The 20,433-nt window shown below is 56.8% G+C and overlaps 8 protein-coding genes across 8 annotated transcripts; 3 read left to right on the forward strand and 5 right to left on the reverse strand.

Annotated features, from left to right (window-relative positions):
- Positions 1–2,463: 2,463 nt before the first annotated feature.
- CMQ_3398 (uncharacterized protein) lies at positions 2,464–3,291 on the reverse strand (the record flags this gene model as incomplete). Its single annotated transcript, XM_014319336.1, has 1 exon — positions 2,464–3,291. The coding sequence occupies one exon, from the start codon at positions 3,289–3,291 to the stop codon at positions 2,464–2,466; it is 828 nt and encodes a 275-aa protein (XP_014174811.1).
- A 1,389-nt stretch (positions 3,292–4,680) lies between these two features.
- CMQ_3443 (beta-glucanosyltransferase gel2) lies at positions 4,681–6,256 on the reverse strand (the record flags this gene model as incomplete). The annotated part of the gene is made up of 2 exons (XM_014319381.1): positions 4,681–5,843; positions 5,914–6,256. The coding sequence occupies 2 exons, from the start codon at positions 6,254–6,256 to the stop codon at positions 4,681–4,683; spliced, it is 1,506 nt and encodes a 501-aa protein (XP_014174856.1).
- A 2,947-nt stretch (positions 6,257–9,203) lies between these two features.
- On the forward strand, positions 9,204–12,058 carry CMQ_3462 (uncharacterized protein; the record flags this gene model as incomplete). Its single annotated transcript, XM_014319400.1, has 3 exons — positions 9,204–10,176; positions 10,474–10,918; positions 10,981–12,058. 3 exons carry the CDS (start codon positions 9,204–9,206, stop codon positions 12,056–12,058), a joined length of 2,496 nt encoding a protein of 831 aa, XP_014174875.1.
- Positions 12,059–12,471: 413 nt separating this feature from the next.
- CMQ_3957 (uncharacterized protein) lies at positions 12,472–13,644 on the reverse strand (the record flags this gene model as incomplete). The annotated part of the gene is made up of 1 exon (XM_014319895.1): positions 12,472–13,644. One exon carries the CDS (start codon positions 13,642–13,644, stop codon positions 12,472–12,474), a length of 1,173 nt encoding a protein of 390 aa, XP_014175370.1.
- Positions 13,645–14,144: 500 nt separating this feature from the next.
- Positions 14,145–14,592, forward strand: CMQ_3521 (uncharacterized protein; the record flags this gene model as incomplete). Its single annotated transcript, XM_014319459.1, has 2 exons — positions 14,145–14,285; positions 14,530–14,592. 2 exons carry the CDS (start codon positions 14,145–14,147, stop codon positions 14,590–14,592), a joined length of 204 nt encoding a protein of 67 aa, XP_014174934.1.
- A 195-nt stretch (positions 14,593–14,787) lies between these two features.
- On the reverse strand, positions 14,788–15,962 carry CMQ_3845 (homoserine dehydrogenase; the record flags this gene model as incomplete). Its single annotated transcript, XM_014319783.1, has 2 exons — positions 14,788–15,863; positions 15,926–15,962. The coding sequence occupies 2 exons, from the start codon at positions 15,960–15,962 to the stop codon at positions 14,788–14,790; spliced, it is 1,113 nt and encodes a 370-aa protein (XP_014175258.1).
- Positions 15,963–16,252: 290 nt separating this feature from the next.
- CMQ_3539 (methyltransferase-like protein 1) lies at positions 16,253–17,294 on the forward strand (the record flags this gene model as incomplete). The annotated part of the gene is made up of 3 exons (XM_014319477.1): positions 16,253–16,389; positions 16,461–16,627; positions 16,693–17,294. The coding sequence occupies 3 exons, from the start codon at positions 16,253–16,255 to the stop codon at positions 17,292–17,294; spliced, it is 906 nt and encodes a 301-aa protein (XP_014174952.1).
- Positions 17,295–17,452: 158 nt separating this feature from the next.
- CMQ_4119 (neutral/alkaline nonlysosomal ceramidase) lies at positions 17,453–19,953 on the reverse strand (the record flags this gene model as incomplete). The annotated part of the gene is made up of 4 exons (XM_014320057.1): positions 17,453–18,571; positions 18,622–18,768; positions 18,827–19,156; positions 19,231–19,953. The coding sequence occupies 4 exons, from the start codon at positions 19,951–19,953 to the stop codon at positions 17,453–17,455; spliced, it is 2,319 nt and encodes a 772-aa protein (XP_014175532.1).
- Positions 19,954–20,433: the final 480 nt, after the last annotated feature.

Genomic DNA, 20,433 nt, shown 5'->3' on the forward strand with positions numbered 1-20,433 from the left:
CCACACCCCCATCTGAACCAGAAGTCACTCTAATCTTACCCTCTTTTCTATGTACCCAATTAAACAAGCGAACACGCACCTCTCGCAGCGCCAAAAATAACTTTTCAATGCTAAGGTTTTGTGCATCGTTTTCGCCATGCCTGCCTGTCTACACGAAAATGACTTGAACGAGGCACTTGACAGCGTTAGAAAAAGGCCTGAACATACGAAAGGCCGCATCCCTCCACTACATACCCTACTCCACTACATACCCTACCCGACCCTCCGCCACCGCATGATAGGCACGTAGACGCACTAAAGAGGTGCTGAAAGGCAGCAAATCCTTTTACAGAATACTGACGACGTAAGGCGGGGGGGGAGAAAGTAATGCGATGGGCACGTGACCCTGGATGAGAAAGCAGGGCCTTACGACGTACGACGTAAATACCCCTGCTTCGAGAGGGTCGAGATACGACGTAGAAATAGACAAGCCAATACGAGTACTATGTACGGAATACGCCCCGTAAAACAGGCTCCTGCACGCACGCTTTTCAGAGTGGATACACCCGGATTAACCTCTCTCCTATTACGAAGACCGGTACAGAGTAGTGTACCGATGAAACGAGGACCGCCTAGTGCTAGAGGACAGCTGTGAAAGCGTACGCCAAGGCGCACGTTTACGAGTACGAGTACTCGTATATCGTAAAGGTAATACTGCACTGTGAGGAGCAGGAGGCTGAATTAGGTAAGGTATGAGCAAATCTGGGTGTTGTACGGAGTGCTCCGTACTAACCGTGCCCTACTCCACTTCGTGCACCAACTACGAAGTATAGTTGGTGCTACCCAGCCTGCCTGCTTAAAGATTTCAAGTGTCTTTTATATGCAGTCCCTATATAAGCGGTACCTGATCAGGTACATGGGCTAGGTGATCAGGTAGGCTGGGTAGCACCAACTTTAGTTAGTGTACGTTCTGCCTGTTCCAATTAAAGTGGGGGCGTGGCACGGTTAAGAAGAAATAATACATCGCAACGCTTCTACGTTGTGGGAGTCCGTATTACTGCTAGTGCCAAGTCCCGCTTTTACTCATTCTGACCAATAAGCTAAAAGCCTTACAAGCAACGTGAAAGGTTAGTAAGCGCCGACTCGTAAAGTCAAGCCTGCGCCAAATAAGCGGTTGGTACGGAGGTCCCTACCAAAAGTTCTTTCTCACCGCTTTGGCAAAATAAGAAGGTGGGTATAGTGCTAGTAATGTATTGTTACTGTATTTACTACAGCAGTGTTAGCGTATTTCTATGTGCTAAGCGCCCTGTAAAAATATTAGTAATTGAATTATATTAGCGATAATACCCACTAAGCTCTAGCGTATCATCGCTGATAGATTTCTCCGTATGATTTACACTCTGCACTATGTATTGCCGCAGTTATAGAAAAGCGGTGAGAACGAACTTTTGGTAGGGACCTCCGTACGGATTTGGCGGTTAAAGATTGCGTTGCAGGGAAATTTGACTAGAAAACACGGCTAGGCAGATGCACGCAGAGTCCATAAACAATCCATGCATGTTTTTCATTATATAAATGGTGAGCAAGCCTAGGAAGATTAAATAAAGATGTACGTGTTTTGATTAATCTTGGGTTTGAATGGGGGTGGTTTAAAGAGTACCGATCAACACGTCGTGCAACGAAAGGTCCAGGCAACCTCAAATTTCTGCTACATGCACAACAAGCCAGTGATGGCCGTGTTTGCTGACCGTGCTGCCGTTACTCGTGCCCTATACGTCAGAGGCCGCGTCGACATAGACTGCACACATCACGATAGCGCATCGCAAGGCTACATAATCGGTGTTGCATATGTCCGCCACTGCCCAGGAGTTTAGCCTTGACTGGCTGCATCAGTGTCGCCTCTCTGTAACTACCCTTGCGTCTGTCTTACTATTTTCTTACTATTTGTGCACCGGTGCTGGTTCGCTTCTTATGTCCCCACATTGGGTCTTAGAAGTCTGACTCTCACTTGCCTATCATAGCTTTGAATTGGAGCCTGCCATACCGAATGATAAGACCAGCCTGCTGATAGCGGTTTAAGCCGGCTCACGAGAGCCATGACGTTGTGCATTATAAGCTGATTTGACCAGCCTTGCGGCTCTTTTGTTTTCAGCTTGGATTTGACTCGCAGATCTTGACCGAGGATAGTAACCAATTGATGTCAAAATACAATCTGCAGAAATACGTAAAGAGAAAAGAAGGGGGGGAGCCTGTGTCCGCCTTTTTCTGTGAATCTAGCCAGCAGGACAGGAAAAAAATACAAAAGGCGATCCAAGGGCACTTTTGACCAACCAGCAGGACAATGGTCTGTAGTCCAACGAGAAAAGGAGAGCTGCTACACCAAGAACCAGACTTAAAAAAAGACTCATAAGAGATTACAACACCAGGCTGGGTCTGTATGAGAAGAAGTAAGCACAAGGTGTCGAGAAGAGGCATGTTGACTGTTTAGCCTTCGACGATGACCGGCTTGGGGCCACCAGGGCCGCCTGGGCCTTTGGGTGGCATGGGACTTCGCACGCCGGGGGGGAAGCCTCCTGGGGGAAGGCCTCCTGAGGGGAAGCCTCCGGGAGGACCGGCTCCTGGAATCCCAACAGGGCGACCGCCAGGACCGCCATGACCACCAGGGCCACCAGGACCACCAGGACCACCAGGGCCACCAGGACGCATAGGTGGGCCTCGTGGCATTGGACCACCGGGTGGCATCGGTGAGCCCCGTGGCATCGGTCCGCCGCCAGGCTGCATTGGATGGCCTGGTGGAGGCCTCTGTCCCGGACCAGGCATAGGTCCCGGCATCCCTGACGGAGGGCCAGCGGGGGCAGGACCACCTGCAAAGGCAGTGTTTGTCCGGGGCGGCACACGGCCATATTCGAAATTTCGATCAGGAGGGGGACGGTCATTGTGGACAAAGTTCTGGCCAGGGGTTGGACCCGGCCTGAACGGCAGCGGCTGTCCTGGCGGTCCACCGGCATGATGACTAGTCCGTTCATAGCTGTGGCCATCGTCATCGTCGTCGTAGTCGTCGTAGTCTTTGGAGCTGCGGCGCTTTCTCCGGACAAAGTACAACTGCTGTTTTCTGCCGTGGGGAGTGGCGATCTCATCGCGGCGGATGTGAGTTACATTTCGGGACGAGGCGCCGGCAAACCAGACAGCGATCATGCTTCGCTGGGGGATCCGGATCTTGCTGCTCCCCAACAAGTCCGAGTTCGGAGACCGCGAAGACCACGAGGACCGGCTCGAGCTTGACGAAATTGACGAGCGAGAAGAGTGAGACATGGTGTCTGAGAGAACGAGGGAGGAAGAGTGTGGAGGAAGTAGGCACAATTGCTTCACAAGAAAGTATCTTAAAAGTGGAGGGAAATGCGGACGCTATCAAGGGCAAGGCATTCCGAGTGAAGGCATCCACATCCAATTGATAGTGTTTCAGCTCGGTCACGGCCACTCTTTCCCATAGAGTTTAGGATGAGAGGTAAGGCAGAAAATAGACAGGCTGTGAAGACAGGTGGGAACTACAGGCAAATATATGCACAGGGCACCATTGTGCCGAAAAGGAAGACTGGGAAGACGGCCATGTAAGGCAGACGTAATGCGATCAGTAGACACAGCCAGATGAGTGGCTGCGGTCGTGCATTAGCAATGGTCCGGCCGTCCACTGTGTGTGTGCGTAAGGGTGTGAACGAGTGTATGCGTATGTGTGTGTGTGTGTGTGTACGTACATCCCCGCTTACCCTAGGATGGAACAAGCTGCATGGTGTGAGATGCGGTAGAAGAGATGTGCCCGAGCCTTCACAGAGGAGCGGTGGAGGAAAAATAGGAGGTGACGTGAAAAGCTTGAACAACTATACACAACAACGAGCTGGATCGGGTGCTACGACAGGTGTTGTTTCGAATCATGCGTGACGGAAGGGAAAGAGGTGGGAAGAAGAGAAAGATAGGGAGAAAAGGAGACGGAGAAAACAGAGACGGGAAGGGAAGGGGAGAGACATGCAGCCTCACTTGAGGAAGGGAACTTGGGGCGCAGTGAGAACAGTTACAGCTTCTGCTGCTGCAGTCGCATTGGCAGCCGGGCGTAGTCTTGGCGATTGGAGTGGTGGTGAGCCGCAAGGCTGTATTAGGATCTAGGCCGCCTTGTTTTTGTTTGTGCATTTTCCCGCTTCCCCATCGTTGACCGCGAGAAAAGAGCGCCGACCTTTCGATTAGTTGCCCGGCAGTATGGTGATGCTGGTTGAGAGGCCCAAGCGACAGCCAAAAAGCGGTGATACCTGGGCTGAGGCTTGTGGTCCGTCCGGGCGGCGCAATGAATGCATCAGGTTTCCTACAGGGCGTAGATTTGGACATGACGATATCATTTCGTATTCTCCAATACGGAAGGAGTACGCAGTATGGAGTACGGAGTAGCCATTCTTACAGGGGTTCAACCCCACCAACCCCATTTATAGGGCCTAGGCCCAGTGCACTTTGCTTGGTTATCCCCGGACCAGCTGCAGTGGCTACTAGCAAATGGCGTACGGAATACAAATCTGTCGCTGCCCCTCTGTAAGGAGAAAAAAATCGAATAATATTGTGAGCACCTGAGAGGGTGGCCACGGTTTGTACGTTTCTACTTGTATACACGATCTCAAAAAATAAAGAGAGAGCCAGGACGGGTTCGCACACAGCGCTGTTCTACAGAGCCAGGGCACCGCCCAGAGAGAGAATGACAAGGCCGGCCGTGATGGCGAGGCCGAACTTGTCGGCAAAGGGACCGACGGCAGTGCGGCTGGTACCGCTCTTCTTGCCGGTGCTGGTGCTGGTGCTGGTGCTGGATCCGCTGCCGGCGGTGGACCCGTCGGACTTGGCGGTGGACGAGGCATAGACGCAAGTCTGGGCGGAGGCACTGTAGGTCTTGGCCAGGCCGGGATAGTTGACATCGGAGCAGCCGAACGAGACGAGGCTGTAACCAGTCACGGTGGAGCCGGCAGTGTCGTAGACAGTGGCAGGCATAGTGGTGGCAGTTACGCTGGTGAGGGCACCGGTGCTGGCGCTGGTGAGACCGGACGTCACCAGAGCGTTGCCGCCAGACGGACGGTCGGGCAGGTCCCAGCTCGTCGGCACGGCCGACTCGGTGATCAGGGAGGCGCCACAGGTAGAGGTGGAGGCCGAGGCGAGCGACTTGTTGGCGGTCATCAGCAGGGACTGGTCGAGCGAGAGGTACTGGGCCTTGAGAGAGACAAAGTCGCTCAGCAGCGTGACCTCGGTCGAGCTGTTGATGGCCACGAGGCCGTAGTTGTCCGTCTCCTGCGAGTACTCGTACACGAGGCCGCCCGAGAGTCCGGTCATCTCGCTGCCGTACAGCACGGGCACGTTGGTAAAGGTGCGCGGCGTCACCAGGTTGCAGCCGTACTCGCTGAAGAAGACGGGAATGTCGGTGTCGGCAAACTCGGCGACGAGCTTGTTGTAGCCCGACTCGGTATAGCTGCTGTCGCCGCACCACTCGTAGTCGTTGAGGCCGAAGAAGTCGATGCGCGAGTACGTCGAGTTGGCCAGCGTGCAGCCGAGGTAGTTCCACGTGTCGCTCAGCATTGTGTCCACGTCGGCGGCCGAGTAGCCCACTCCGATGGCCCGCGGACTGTGCAGGGCAATGTACTCCTTGAGGTCGCGCACGATCGCCCGGATGTAGATGGCCGCATCGTCCGAGCTGTCCTCGTTGAGCACCTCGTTGCCGGCAAAGAAGCCGAGCAGGTTGGGGTAGCCCCAGAAGGCCTCGACGACGGCAAAGATGTGCTTGAGGTAGGCGAGCGTGTATGTGGTCGAGGGGTCGGACCGGTCAATGTACTGGCCAGAGAGGCCTGGGCGGTTAGAAAGGGTGGAGGAGGAGGATGAAACGAACGAAAAAAAAAAAAAAAAAAAAAAACTTACCGCTGTTCACGTCAATCAGCATGTAGATGCCGGCCGCATTGAAGATCGACACGCATTCGTCGTGGTTCAGATCCGGCGCCACATTGTACACCCGCAACGTGTTCACGCCCAGTTGCTGCATCAGAATGGCATCGCGCAGACAGGCGTCCGCATCGCTGAGTGGGTCGGCCGTGCCGTCAAACCCGGACGAGCCGCCCGGCTGATACGTCACCCCGATGATGTCCATCCGGTTGCCCGTGGCGTTGTTGACGAACTCGCCGCCGTCGACCGTCACATAGGTCACCGCGCTGGCGAGCGGCACCAGCACCGATGCTGCCGCCAGAAGGCTGCCCTGCATCTTCATCGTCGGTGGAATGTGGTTGGGTTCAGATCTGAAAATGTCTTGGTGGGTGGATTGGACAGGTCAAAGTGGATAAAACGAGCGATAAAAAGGTCAGGTACAGTTAAACGAGTGAGGAGATCGTGAGCGATGGACTGATGCTGAACCTGCCTGTTCACGAGAAGAGAGTAACAAACATAAATACACCACCGATCCACCGTCGTCTCTTTCAGGCGCTCTCGCCCTTTTGTATTAGGGGGGCCTCTACAGAGTGCAGCGCTTACGACTACAATACACGAATCTGGGACGCGTAGACACTTGCCAAAATTACACATCAGAGAGACGCCAATCAGGTCTCTAATGCCCCTCCTCCTTTCCTCTTCTAGCGTAGTTCGTGCAAATCGACTGCAACCGAAGGCCCAAACCAAGCTTTCATTCCCTGCGACACTTGTTTTCGGGCCGTCAACAATCAGGTCGGCGTTCCCTGTTCGACGACAGAAGGGTCGGATACATTCTACACTCTGTGCCGGCCAGACTTGCCGGAATTCCCAGCCAGTTGGGTGGCTGAGTTAACGATCGCTCTTGTGGACAACAAATATGGTTCTGCAGCGACAGCGCAAACGTGCCTCAGCTGAAAAGCACGGTCAATCCACTATGGCGTATGCGTCCATAGACGGAAATTTAGCCCTGCCTAGGGTATTATAGGGCGTAAGACCTTATCCACAAACCCTCCTGTGTCGAGTCTGCTCAAGATCACGTGGAGATCTGGTCGCTGCCAGCGAGATAACTCTTTTATAATTGCATGTAACCTAATCGGCGCTGTGTTCGTCTTGGCACGGCTACCAGTCTGCAGAAGCATACATAGTGTCACGAGTGGCCTGCATCGGACGACTGCAGAGCCAAGACGAGCCAAGACGAAACAAGACTCGACCAGAGGGAATTATACTCGCCACTAGTCATTCCTCCCTGCTTTCCAGCACGACATCACCTGACCGACAGCAGTACAGACACAACAGTCATAACTTGCGAATGCGGCGGTCTCTGTCGTGAAAGGCCAGGTAAACTGATCCAGCCAGAGTACAAAATGACGCCGACAGAAGCAAGACGTGCGCCTTGCTCTGCTCGCCTTTGCGATCAAGATCGAAGGCGGCATCACTCCGTATATCCGGTGTTTCCTTGGGAGGCCTCTCGCCCCGCAATCAGTCGACTGTTATAAAGCGACACGCCTGATTGCACAAAATCACAACAACCCAAACAGTGTTGCAGATGGGCGGCTGGCTCCGTCTTGGCTTTGGCAGCCGCTTCCCTGTTTCGCTGTTTTCTAAATATATCTTATAGAGTGATGGACCCACAATCAGACAGGAGGAGTGGGCCTCTGTACACGTATCGTGCTCGTACGGAGTACGGAATATTGCCCGTGTAGCGCGTACGAGCAGGGCGAAGTATGTATGACAGGCGGCACGTGTATGCTCGCGAGCAAGCCGATGCATCGCCAGTCGCAACTTTGAGGCCTAATTGATTGATGTCTTGCGATTCTATTTAGCGAACTGCCGATAAAGCCGACACAGACGACAGCAACATGATCTAGACCCGGCAAGAAGTAGAAGAAACATGAGTAAGCACGAAAAAACGAAAAACGAAAAACGAAAAATAAAAGCCTCTCTGCGAACAGCCGGCTTGTCCAGGTGAGAGGTGGATGTGTATGACTGAGGTACCTTGCCGGGACGGGTGGTCTCTCGGCGTCTGGAATTGCGTCTGTCTTAGCAGTATCGACTACATGAGGGGTACGGAGCACGCCCTGAGCCATACATACTAGAGTATGGAGCAGCTCCATTTTGGCAGCGATCCAACGTCTTGCCGAAGCAGGTGAGCGGTGACTAATCGACAGAAGGCCCCGTGTCACGTTATCCGACTTGCCCCTACATACGGAGTAGTATCTTACTATTTTACCGGCGGCATGTTTCGCGATTGCCGAAATAACGGCAAAGCTTGTGCCAGCAGCACGCAGTTCACATACCATGTCATGGCGCTGTGTCTGGAAATTGCATTGAGGCTGAAAGCACATCGGGCTGACGAACGGCAGCATCCTCTTTGGCTTGCGCACACGAGGCAACACACAATCGTTTAGGACACGGCTCCTTTCCCAACCACTTGCAGCCAAGACGAATCAGCGGCCGTGAGTGGATCTCCAAGCATGTCTCTCCTTCTGAAAATGGAAGAGGGGCTTGGCGGCCCAGACCCATTCCTGATTCTTTTCACCACTAGCTCGGCCAATCACATAAACCGACCGCCTCCTAACTCCTCCGATCGAAACACCAGCCGAGGGCACTTCCTCTTTTAAAGTTACTCGTACATTACTAGTTCTTACATAGCAGGAAAAGAGGGAATAACAAGGGGGGAAAAAAGCCGTGACCGTGTTCTCTTAGCGTGTGGCTGCCATTTTTCTCTTGTTACAGCCGGAAAACTAGTTGACCGTAGCGCTCTCCACTCCCTTTCGCTCGCTTTTTCCCATATTTCCCCTTATCCCTTCTTTTCATTTTCATTCAACCCACACATCAACCCACACAGCCGCCCCCCCAGCCAAGCGTAAAGCAAACGCGAAGACCATTATCGCGGCGACGGAAACGACGGCGACGACGACGACGACGAGCGACGAGCGACGAGCGACGAGCAACGACGCACGATTATTTCTCCGGACAGAACACCCATAGACTGCAACACGTATCCCCTATTGGACTGTTGATTGGTGACAGAACGAGACCGAGGGAGGCCCTCAAGCCACTGTAATCTGAGGATCCCCAGCCACGCAGCAGCAGTAACAGCCCTTACCATCTTGCCGGCCTCCGCTGGCCGATGACCTGACTGGCCCTCTGTCAGGCGATCGATGGGCGCTCAGCCTTGCTAGAGGCAACACATTCGAGGCACCGTCTTTGAGCCCCAGACCACAGAGATCCGGGAGCAATCGGAAGGTATGGCGCCGAACGACAGCAAGCCGCCCGAGATTGAGCAGCGGGCCTCGACACACATATCGCGGACGCTATCGATCCACGCCGATGGGAGTGGCACGGGCACTGCTGCCGTCGATGACGATGACGACTTCAACATCATGGCCTTGACCGTTGCCGACGGCTTTCGGCCCTCCGAACACAGTAACGGCGTGTCTGCCTTCGGCCCGGGCTCTGCCTACTCACAACCCTCCTCCGGCGACTCGCGGCCGTCCTTCTCCAGCATCGAGACACCATCCGATCAGAACCGCTCGTCCATAGCGGCGGAAACCGCCTCCATCCCCTTCGGCTCAAACTCTGACTCTGCCCCCATTCCCGCTTCCGATTCCGCACCTGCTTCCGCTCCTGTTGCCGACCCTACCTCCGACGCTGTCGAACCCTCTGATCCGTCCATAGAGCCGTCGTCTGTATCAGAACCATTGCAACCAACGATGCCGTCAGGAAGCGATTCAACAAAGGCACAAGCCACACAATTCACACCGTCCGTCTTGCCGGGTATGGCACATCGGCCATCCAGCATCTCCAAGCCGCCAATCGGGTCCAGCTTACTAGGAAGCGGCAGTGAGGGTGGCCCGAGCAACGCCCGTGACGCCAGCGCTCAAGCATCTAGCAGCATTCCTGTTGTTGTTCCGGGCGATGAGCCATATCAGGGTCCGTCTGGGCCGTCATTTCCGTACCAGCTCTACCCACAAAATGTGCGCATGGAAAGGACGATGAGCGGTATGACAACGTCAACGGCAGCGCCATCTGAGGAATCGTCCTACAACGGTCCGCGTGGTCCCACGTTTCCCTACAGCTTGTACCCCCAAAGCACCATGGTTGGCTCGGGCGCTGTTCCGACATCTGCCATTCCCGTTGGCTTTCCTGGCATGACCGACGCATACCAGCGACGATTGGGACCAGAGGGCGAGGAGATTGCTGATATGATTGGGCCTGATGGTCATACGGAGCAGCTTCCGCCATATTCACGATACCCTGATAACTACAGTGGGAAATTGGCGGCGGTTATGGCCGCCGTTCCGGCTGATTCTGCCCACGCTGCTGGTGTGGCTGGTGCGGCTGGTGCGGCTGGTGCGGCTGAAGCAGTTGGTGCAGCTGGTGCCGTCGCTGCAGCCGACGCTTCAGTCGGTACTACGGATGTAGCTACTGCAGCTGATACAGCACACACAACTGCCGCAGCCGACGCAGTACATGGATCGACCACGGCACCGAATCCTATTCCTGTGACTACCTCAGATGCCACACCGACGGCCGGGCCGGAGCAGGCTGTGGCTGCGCCAGCTATTAACACCTCAGCAACAGCAACAACAGCAGCAGCAGCAACAGCAGCGACAGGAGCCAACTTACGGCCTATCCCTGGGGCGGGCGGTATCGGTTTGGCGCCGAGAAACCCAGAGTTTGACTCGGCCGAAGATCTCGACTCACCCGAATCCCGACACTCGTCCCGAAGCTTTACGTCTGATGCTAGTCAAAACGAGATCAACGCGGGCGGACAAGTGTTCAACGAGAAGAGACTACCTCCCCGGGTACGGGTCTGGGCTCGTCGACGGCTGTTTGGCATTGTGCCATACTGGGCCATCTGCCTAGCGATCATAGCGATCGTCATAGTCTGCATCATTCTCGGCGCTGTGATCGGCACCCTGCTTTCCAAGCACAAGGGACCGCCACCATTGCCTTCACTGTAGGCATTGTTCCCCCCCTTTTTTTATCTGGTTGCGATAGTGGGACTAACTGGCTGTGCAGCGCTGCAACTACTGGTGCGGTCACTGTGACGGTGGATGCCACGCCCATTGCAACGCCGGCGAACCTAATCGCCCTCCCGACTGGCTCCTATAGCCTGCCAATGTCGCTCAACAAATCGCCCAACTCGTGCTTCAACGACACATCACAGTCGGCGGCTTGGAGCTGCAACGTGTGGTATATGGCGGGTATGACGGTGGACATTTCCTCGGGGAAGAACGGGGCGGGCAATGTTACCTACGGCATGAGCCTCGACTGCAACATTTCGGAGACGCTGACCAGCGACATATTCTGGTACGGAGAGCAGCCGCCGACGATTCCGACGGCGACGGCGTTGCAACTTGTCAACGACACGACGGATCTGACGCGCGGGCCAGCTTGGTTCACGATGTTGCCGTACAACAAGACGGTGATTGTGCGAGAGTCGATGCTCACGGCAGCTACACCAGTCGTGACGGGGAACGTGCAGGGAGCAACTGTTAGCAAGAAGCAGAAAATGCGGCGCGAGCAGCTCGAGCACCTGGTCGGACGAGCTCTCGGCCCCCCTCCGGCTCACGGCCACGACGTGGCGCAGGCTGGCGACAAGCCGTGGGTGTGCACATGGCCGGACACGCTGCTGGAGGTGTTTATATATCCCAACCAGAACACGAGCTGGAACAATGTGGAGTCGGCGTCGGCACCGCAATCGTCCTGGCCTACATCGACGGTTTCGCCAAGTCGAACGGGCATGACATCGTTTTCGAGCAGCGTGGCGACACAGACAGGGGTGGCGGCGACGGCAACGATGACTCCGATGGCCAGCGATTGGCCAATACCGTTTCCGCGGGTGGTGAAATTGGAAGAGCGTCGAATGGCGGGCACGCCGGAAGCAACGTGTGTGCAGTACCAGTTGAAACCGGCGGGCACGGGCGTGACGGCTGTGCCGAACCTGGACGGTAACGGGAAGCAGATCCAGGTGACGATTGCGGAAGAAGAGACAGAAAACGAGTACTCGCGGCGCAGCGTCCCGGAGGGGGCTCTTCTCGAGAGACGAGACTCGGCAGAACTAAGCGACTGCGGCTGTCTGTGGATTGTCTCGTGAAAAGAAAGCAAAAACCCTCGGCCAGCTTTATTTTTTTTCTTTATTTGGATGGCGTTGGCAATACTGCCGTATATATGTTTTCTTCTGACTTGATATTGCATGGGAAGGAATTCTACGAGGGACAGCTTTACCTGTCACACGCAGCTCGCAGCTCGCAGCTGCTATCGGGGGAACGGATGTTCTTATATTGTTCGGAATTTCGGATCAGAGCCGCCTACTATTTTATATTTTTCCTTCCTGTTTAGGGATGTGTTGACCATCTATTGTTTGACTGAAAGTGTCTGTCTTGTGGCTCTGTGTACTTATACTGATCAGTCTTGTTCCCGAGGAGATGGAACGGTGTGCTATGAAGAAGTGATTGCTTATTATGGGTATCTCGTGAAGAAATGTAGGCATCGTAGGCCTTCAAGGCCTCAATCCTCGGCGTCTGCGGCGGGCTTCGCGCTGCTCAGGAGGTCCTGCTCAAGCCCGTCGAGGAAGTTGTCGGCGAGCTTGCTAGCTCTGCGAGCGGCCAAGGCGGCCCGCCGCTGATCGAGTAATTGTCGTCGCTGATCGAGCAGCTGTGCCCGGCTGCCGGCCTGAGATGCGGCCACAGCGCGCGCTGCTTCGGTGCGTGCTCGTTCGGCCGCCAGCGCCTGCATCTGATCGGCGCGTGCGGTCTCGTCCTCGGCTGCAAAGGCGTAAAAGGCTGCGCCACGCGTGCGGACGTCCTCGTCGGCGCGGTAATGTGTGTCTCCGGCCTCCGAGGACGCGGGGGGGACATTTTCGCCCAGCCGATCCATGGCCGTCTCAAACGCCTCCGTCTGGATCACGTCGCCGTAAATGACCCCTCCGCGACCATCGCCTCGCCCTCCGTCATCGTCCAGCCTTGGTGCCGGGCGCGCGCTCATCTCTTCCAGGTCGCGGGCTGCCCGCTCAGCACGGTCTCGGCGTCGCTGCAGGCGGTTTCGCTCCGTGCGGGTCACGTGACGTGTCCTTCCATATTCGTCCTCGAACTCGACCAAATCGTTGTCGTCGTCGTCGTGCTCGTCGCTCTCTGCCTCGTCGCCGTCGTCTTCAACGTCCCTCCGCTCCGCCCACTTCCGATCAAAGTCCACCAGCGGTGCCGCGTCGCCCTCGCCCGCCACGTAGTCGCCGCGCTGCAGGGCCGCGTACCGCCGCGCCTTGGCTTCCATGTGGCGGCGCACGCGGGCCCGCTCGGCCGCGTCAAGAGCGGCTGCACTTCCGGCGGGTGGCGACTTGAGCCGTAGGCGGTTTTGGCGGTCCGTGTCGTGGCCCCCTGCCTCTTCGTCCGGCTGCTCGCTGACGGGTCGCCGCCTCTTGATGCGCACGTGGGCCAGCGGGTCGTCTTTCCGCTGCCGTGGTGCCGACGTGGCCAGAACCAACGGCGTGACTGGGCTGAGCGCAGAACTAGGCGAGGAGACGGCCGACGATCTCGCCTTGGACGTCGTCGTCGCCGAGGACTTTGTCCCCATCAGCAACCGCAGCTGCGAGGCAAAGTCCAACGTGTCCGACAGAACCATGGTACTGCTCTGCTTCTGCTTCTTGGACGGCCGCTGGCCGTACAGGTTCGGGTCTTGCGGCATGGCGGTGCGCGTGATCGTTGCGATGGTCGTGCGTGGATGCGTGTCGATCTGGGAAGAAACACTTCGTCATAGGGCCCTTTTTTTTTTTTTTTTTTTTTTGAAACTCCTTTACTCCTACAAGCTCTCAGGCGGTTTAGCGTCTCCAGCCCTGTGGATCAGCCACTAACACATACGCTTCAGCCCCTGAACTAACGGCTGAGGGGTTCTGTCCGCGACAAACAACGCGTTGAATCGTCCACAGTCCGTAGCAGAGATCTCCTGGTTTCCTCCCGCTGCTCCGTCCAACCACTGCGCACGCTTGCCCAAAACCAGCAAGGTCGAGGCCCAGCAATCGGCCAGGGAGCGACGTAAAGGTCTTACCACCAGTGCCCATCGTCCCTTCCCTCTGTCAGCCCCCCCTGCCTAGGCCTTCCTTGCTCGGACTCTACTATATTTCCTGCTGCCGCGACTTCTCCTTCTCTTCTCTCTTCTCTTCTGCCGCGCGCACATCTTCATCTGCTATGCCGGACATGCTCCCCTTCATCTTTCCTGTCATGGCCGACTCCTCCGGACAGCTCGGCTCCTGGCTCTCGGGCCTGTTTGCCCTCATCTACTTCCCCCAGAGCCCATCCTTTGTCGTGCGCGCAATATCGGGCATGTTTGTATGTTGGCCTCTCTTATCTGTCTGCTCTTTTGTCTGCCTTGTTTCCAATGCTGACTGGTCCAAGGTTGCCCTTGGCCTGGCCTGTATCTTCCCCATTCTTGTGCTGTTAGCCTTTGACTTCGCTCTCTGGATCTGGCGCCTTTACTCGCTCGGAAGCAATGAACGCCGTATAGAGCAGCAGCAGCAGCAGCAGCAGCAGCAGCAGCAAGAAGAACAATCACACTACACATTCGACACAACAGACAGCCGACTGCGACAACGAGCACGGCCGCCTAGATAGGCCGGCCTCTGCTTTACCTCCCTAACTTGACAGCTTCTTGCGATTTTGTCCACTCTTTACACACTTATTTAATGCTTCGAGGCTTTATACAGTTTCTATTTTTGGCTGGATTGTACCTTTTGTCCGTCCCGTCCCTGCTTGATTGTGCATATATAGATTCTCGGTCTCAATTCTCGATCTCGATTCTCAACCCGAATTCTCTCCTCCTTCTTTCGTCTTCCTACGCAATCTGAGACAGCACTTTGATGAGGTCGGCCGTGACGCCCATGGCAGTGACGTCGCCACCGGCACCGGCACCTTGGATGATGAGCGGGTTGCTGCCGTACCGCTTCGTGTGGAAGCTGAAGATGTTGTCGCTGCCCTTGAGCGCGGCAAAGGGGTGGGCGCGGTCAAAGGACTGGAGCCCGACCTTGAGCTGGCCGGTCGCCACGTCGGCGCTGCCGACATAGCGCACCACCTTGCCCTCCTTCTCGGCGGCTGCCTTGACAGCCTCCATCTGCGCGTCGAACTCGGGCAGCCGGGCGAGAAACTCGTCACCATTGGCCGCCGACGCCAGCTCGGCCGGGATCAGGCTCTCAACCGGGAACGCTGTCGGCGAAGCCACCGACAGGCCGGCCAGCCGCGCCAGGATCGTCAGCTTGCGCGCCACGTCCATGCCGTTGAGGTCGTCGCGCGGGTCCGGCTCGGTGTAGCCGAGTTCCTTGGCCTTGGCCACCTCGGCCGACCAGGAAGGCGACGGACCGGTCGTTGTGGCCGGCGTGGCCGGCGCAAACGAGTTGAACAGGAACGACAGCGTGCCGCTGAAGATGCCCTCGATACGCGTGATCTGGTCGCCGGTTTCGACCAGATCCTTGACCGTCGAGATCAGCGGCAGCCCGGCGCCACACGACGCCTCATGGTACACCTTGGCACCCGACTTCGCAGCCGCCCCAAAGATGTCCTGCCACGCCTGGAAGGAGCCGGCAAAGGCCTTCTTGTTGGGCGTCACGATGCTGATGCCACGGCCCAGGATCGCCGGGTACGCATCTGCCACCGCCTGCGAGCTCGTGTTGTCCACCAGCACCACCTTGGCCGGTGCTGCTGCCAGAAATTCAATCGTCTCCGCAATCGACAGCGGCGTCTGGGTCGATGCGGCCAGGCTGTCCAGTGCGTCCGTCATGCCGACCTCGGAGTAGTCCTTGTGGTAAACAGCCTTCTTGGTCGTCGTGATGTACACCAGGCTGAGGCGTGGCGACGGTCGCCGTGCCGCGAGGTCGGCAAGCTGTGACAGGAAGCATTTACCCACGCCACCAGCGCCTAGACCGATTGTCAGATGCCATATGCTCGACTAGACTCTAGACAGACAGACGGTTCCTTACCAATAATGGCAATGAAAACACGGCTTGAGGACGACATTGTGGTTGTAGGGCGGTTGACCGTTATGGAATCGGGGCCGACGTGTAGAGACTAGAGTGCTCGTCCAGATTGGTTCTTGAGATGACGAGTGAATTGAGAAAACCCTTTGCCGTCTGTCTGCTAGTATTATGGCGTTGCCTTAGCGGGGCTTTGCCTGTCTCCAAGCTGCGGGGCTGAATAAGCGATAAGCGATAAGCGATAACGACTTTTTTTTTCGCCCGAATAGCTTCATCTTGGACTAAGTCCTGTTCTTGTCGCGTCTGAAACGAGAGTCTGCCCCTAAGCCAGCCATGTCAAAGAGACAGAAGCGAGAGAGCTACCTGCTGGCGCAGCAGCGGCCTGACGGCGCCGTGCCGGAGCTTCCGCAGAAGAAGTTTTACCGGCAGCGAGCCCATGCGAATCCGTTTTCCGACCACCAGCTGGTGTAGTGAGTTGATCCTGCTCCGTCTGGTTGTGGTTTCTGTCCGAAGCACCTTCTGACCGAGCTTCTGCGTGCAGTCCGGCCAGCCCAGATGCGATGGATTGGGCGTCGCTGTATCCTGACTTCTTTCCTGCTGCCGCCACGGAAGAGCAGCAGCAGCAGGTCGAGGTGGCCGACATTGGCTGCGGCTTCGGCGGCCTGCTGGTCGGCCTGTCGCCGGTGATGCCGGAGACGCTGATTCTGGGTGAGCAAGACACGAACCAAGACGTGTGGTCTGTCCGCATGGCGCGCCCGCTGACAGACTGGCAGGCATGGAGATCCGCGATCACGTGACCGAGTTTGTCCAGAACCGCATCCACGCGCTGCGTGCTCAGGGCCGAGAGGCGGCCGGCGCCGACGAGGAGACAACAACAGGCCCGTCTGCATTTGCCAACATTGCCTGCGTCCGGGCCAACACGATGAAGTTCCTGCCCAACTTCTTCCGCAAGGCCCAGCTGCGCAAGATCTTTCTCTGCTTTCCCGACCCGCACTTCAAGGCCCGCAAGCACAAGGCCCGCATCGTGTCGCCCACGCTCGCGGCCGAGTACGCATACGTCCTCCGGCCCGGCTGCGGCCGCGTCTACACCATCACCGACGTCGAGGACCTGCACCGCTGGATGGTCGCCCACTTTGCCGCCCATCCGGCCTTTGCCCGCCTCTCGCCCGAGGAGGAGGCTGCCGGGGCCGAGGAAGAGGACGGACAGACAGGTAAGAACGGAAAGGACGGAAAGGACGACACATCCGATCCCTGTATTCGCGTCATGCGCACCGCCACCGAAGAAGGCAAAAAGGTCGCCCGCAACAAGGGCCAGAAGTTCGTCGCCGTCTTTCGCCGCCTCGAGGACCCGCCTTGGCCGACAGACACTTTGTAGAGAGAAAAAGAGTGTATACGACAAAGACGATATCATATTAGCATGTATTATTATTATTACGGCCGAGGCCAGGATTACAACCGTGTGTACAGGGTCCGGTTATATACCCATTAAAGAGGACATGCTTCTTTCCTATGTGCGTGTGCTTAGTCATCCTCTCAGCTCAGCGTGAACGAGTTGCTAATGCCAGTAAAAGCAGAGATCGACCCGACCAGCGGCTTCGAGTCGCCATAGTACTTCAGTCGGTATGTGCCTGAAGCTGCCGTGGCCTCCGACTCCCAGCTCAGCACCACCTGGCTGTAGCCCAGCACCGTGCTGGTCCGCTCCCATGTGTAGACCAGAGACCAATCCTCGTCGCTGCGCACCTGCGTCCAGTTTCCGCTGCTGCTGTCGTGCTTCTCCACCGCCGCAAACGTGTCCTCCAGCCGCAGATTGTTGCGCGGGTTGGCCCCCACAAACGTGGCGTTGATCACGTCACCCTTGGCGTAGCTCGACTTGGGCTGGTCGATGCACTCGCCAAATGACTTGCCGCTGGGCGCCGCATCGAAGACGACCGATGTGATGAAGCTCAGCGAGGTCTCACGATTGTCGGGCGGCGATGGACCGGCGTCCGGTGACCCCGTCGCGTCGGCCGCGAGGTAGTGAAGGTTGCGCAGCGTCAGGTTGATGTATGCCGGCAGCTCCCACTGCCCGTACAGCGTGCTGGCGCCCTCGTACCGCTGGATGCTGTACTCTTCCGGTGTCGCGCAGTAGTGCGCATACACGTTGGCCGGTGCCCCCAGAACGACCACCGGATCGGCTCCGTCCTTGAGGATCGTGCTGGCTGCCTGCTTGTGCACGGCTTCCCGCCACCGCCGGCCCGACATTGTCGTGGCCTCGGACGCCGACACGATGATAATCAGCTGGCCGATGCGCATCGACTGCATGTCCACAATGTTGGGCGTCCATGCATACGGCTCGTCCATCTCGCCAACGTCCAGCAAGATCGGCTTTGGGTACTGGCATGCCTTCTGCGCAGCCGTGGGCGTGCGAAGAGCACCCGAAACCACAGACCACAGCGGATTGGCAGTCGAGCTTCCCGAATCGGCCTGCGTAAAGTCAAACGCTCCAGGGCCGTCTGTCGTCCCGGCGGCAAACGAGTACCCCAGGCTAGCAGGACATGTCTGCACTTCCGTACCGTTAGGCAGCTCGAACTGGAAATAGCTCATGTTCTGGTAGAAGTGGAAGGACTTCACCGTCGTTCCCACAATCGGAGTAGACGACGTAGCCAGAGAGTCCTGCTGATATTAGCGAAAGGCCACAACATGAGAGCTCGAGTTTTGCCTACATATATAGTCTTGGCACCGTCAGACTGCTTCTTGCCGATCACGTAGCAGCTGGAGACGCCGAGATCGAGCTTCTGAAACTCAGGGCCGCGGCCGTGGCACGACTCCGACTTGCCGTCGGCACACGTGCTGTTTTTATAGCTGCACATCTGGCCAGAGCCATCGTCGCACCAGGCGCCCAGCGTGTTTGGCGTCGTGTCGCCGTACGTTGGCTTGCGAGAAAGCCGGGCAACAAAAGCCTTCGGCTGCGTCTGCATCGTCCAGCATGGCCTTCTCAAAGAGGTACGACGCTACACCCTTGTTGTCGCCCGTCACGTGGGTGTTGTTCTCTAGCATCGAAGTGCCGTGTACCGGATACCACGACAGCACGCCGATGTTTTTCAGGTCAGATGCTCGCTGAAAGCGCAGCAGCGTCATCTCCGTGTCGGTGGTAGTGCTGTACTTTGCCCGCTCTGCAGCCGGGTTGGCCATGTATGAGTAGAGACTGCGCGAAAGGTTGCCGTCCGTGATGTTGGTTTTGCCCACATCGAGATAGCCCTGGCATTGGTGCACTGGTCAGCTTCAGCTTTTCTTTGGCTCATCCCCCTTCACTTAAGGCAGGAATGAAATACCGTCGTCAGCGACTCGTGTGCTCGCTGGATCGCCAACACACTGCCATCAACAATGGCTTGGTAGCTCTGCTTGCTGAAGCCGAGGCTGGTGATTTGCGGGAGCAGGTAATTGAACCAGGCTCCCGGCCCGCTGTGCTGGTGAGTGCCCGTCACGGCCACGTTGGAAGCCCCGTACATGGAATAGTCTGTGCCCAGGGCAGCCAGTCCCTCCAAGATGCCCAAGCGGACGGCAGTGTCGCCCGACTGGGTATCGATGACCAGATAGACGATGCGGTCGGACGGGGTGGAGACGTCACCAACGATAAATGCGCGCGCGTAGACCCGCTGCCGAAGGCCGGAGCCGATCTGTGACAGGCTGGCATAGCCTCCCAGATTCACCTCGACCACCGGGCCGGTGATGTCGGCCTTGCCAACGCCGATCAGATACTTGTCGCCAGCCGGAACAGACCGTGACAGCAGAGGTGGTCCGAGATTGGCGTCTGAGAAGGGGGACGACGACAGCGGCAAATCGGCAGCAGACGAAGCCCCTCTCGGAGAGCTGGCAGACGAGGCCGGCTTGCCAAGTTTGCACACTGAAAAGAAGACCAGCGCAAATAACGCCGCAGCTGCAAGGGCCGTGAACGCGGCTCTTCGCGGGTTGGGCGCCTGGTGTCTTCTTTGCTTGCCCGCATCCCTGCCACCTGCCAGGTGCATCATGGCGTAGGCGTATTGCGGGCCCGACATGTTGGCAACTTGTGAGTGAGAGCTGGAAGCCAGATGCTGGTTTCCGCTATTTCAAATCGAAAATAACAAAGTCCACAACCTGCTTCCTCGTGCTGGTCTTTCTGCCAGCTGATATGCAGAAACGGCGTAGTCTTCGACAACTCCTGTTTTCTGCGTCCTCTTTCCTTGTGTGGTCGGAAAGCAAGGCTCGAGCTCGATACAGAACTTGTCTTCCGGCAAAGAACCACAGATGTCTCTGCCCTTTATAAAGTCGAAAGCCTAAAAAGAGGCACCGCACTCGGAAACCTCAATCACCTCTCAATTCCGTGCCCCCCCTGGACAAACGTCGTAGGAATCTTTTCATTGTGGGTGCACTCAATGGGCTGCTGCCGATGATGTCTTGTTGGACTGCTCACTTGGGAGGGGGGGCTCATGTGTGATCGGGTCATTATCTCGGCATGGTATCTGACGGTTGTATTAGATAGTGCGGAGTTTAGCTGG

The sequence above is a fragment of the Grosmannia clavigera genome, assembly GCF_000143105.1.
Source record: "Grosmannia clavigera kw1407 unplaced genomic scaffold GCSC_113, whole genome shotgun sequence".
Classification (NCBI taxonomy): Eukaryota; Fungi; Ascomycota; class Sordariomycetes; order Ophiostomatales; family Ophiostomataceae; genus Leptographium; species Leptographium clavigerum.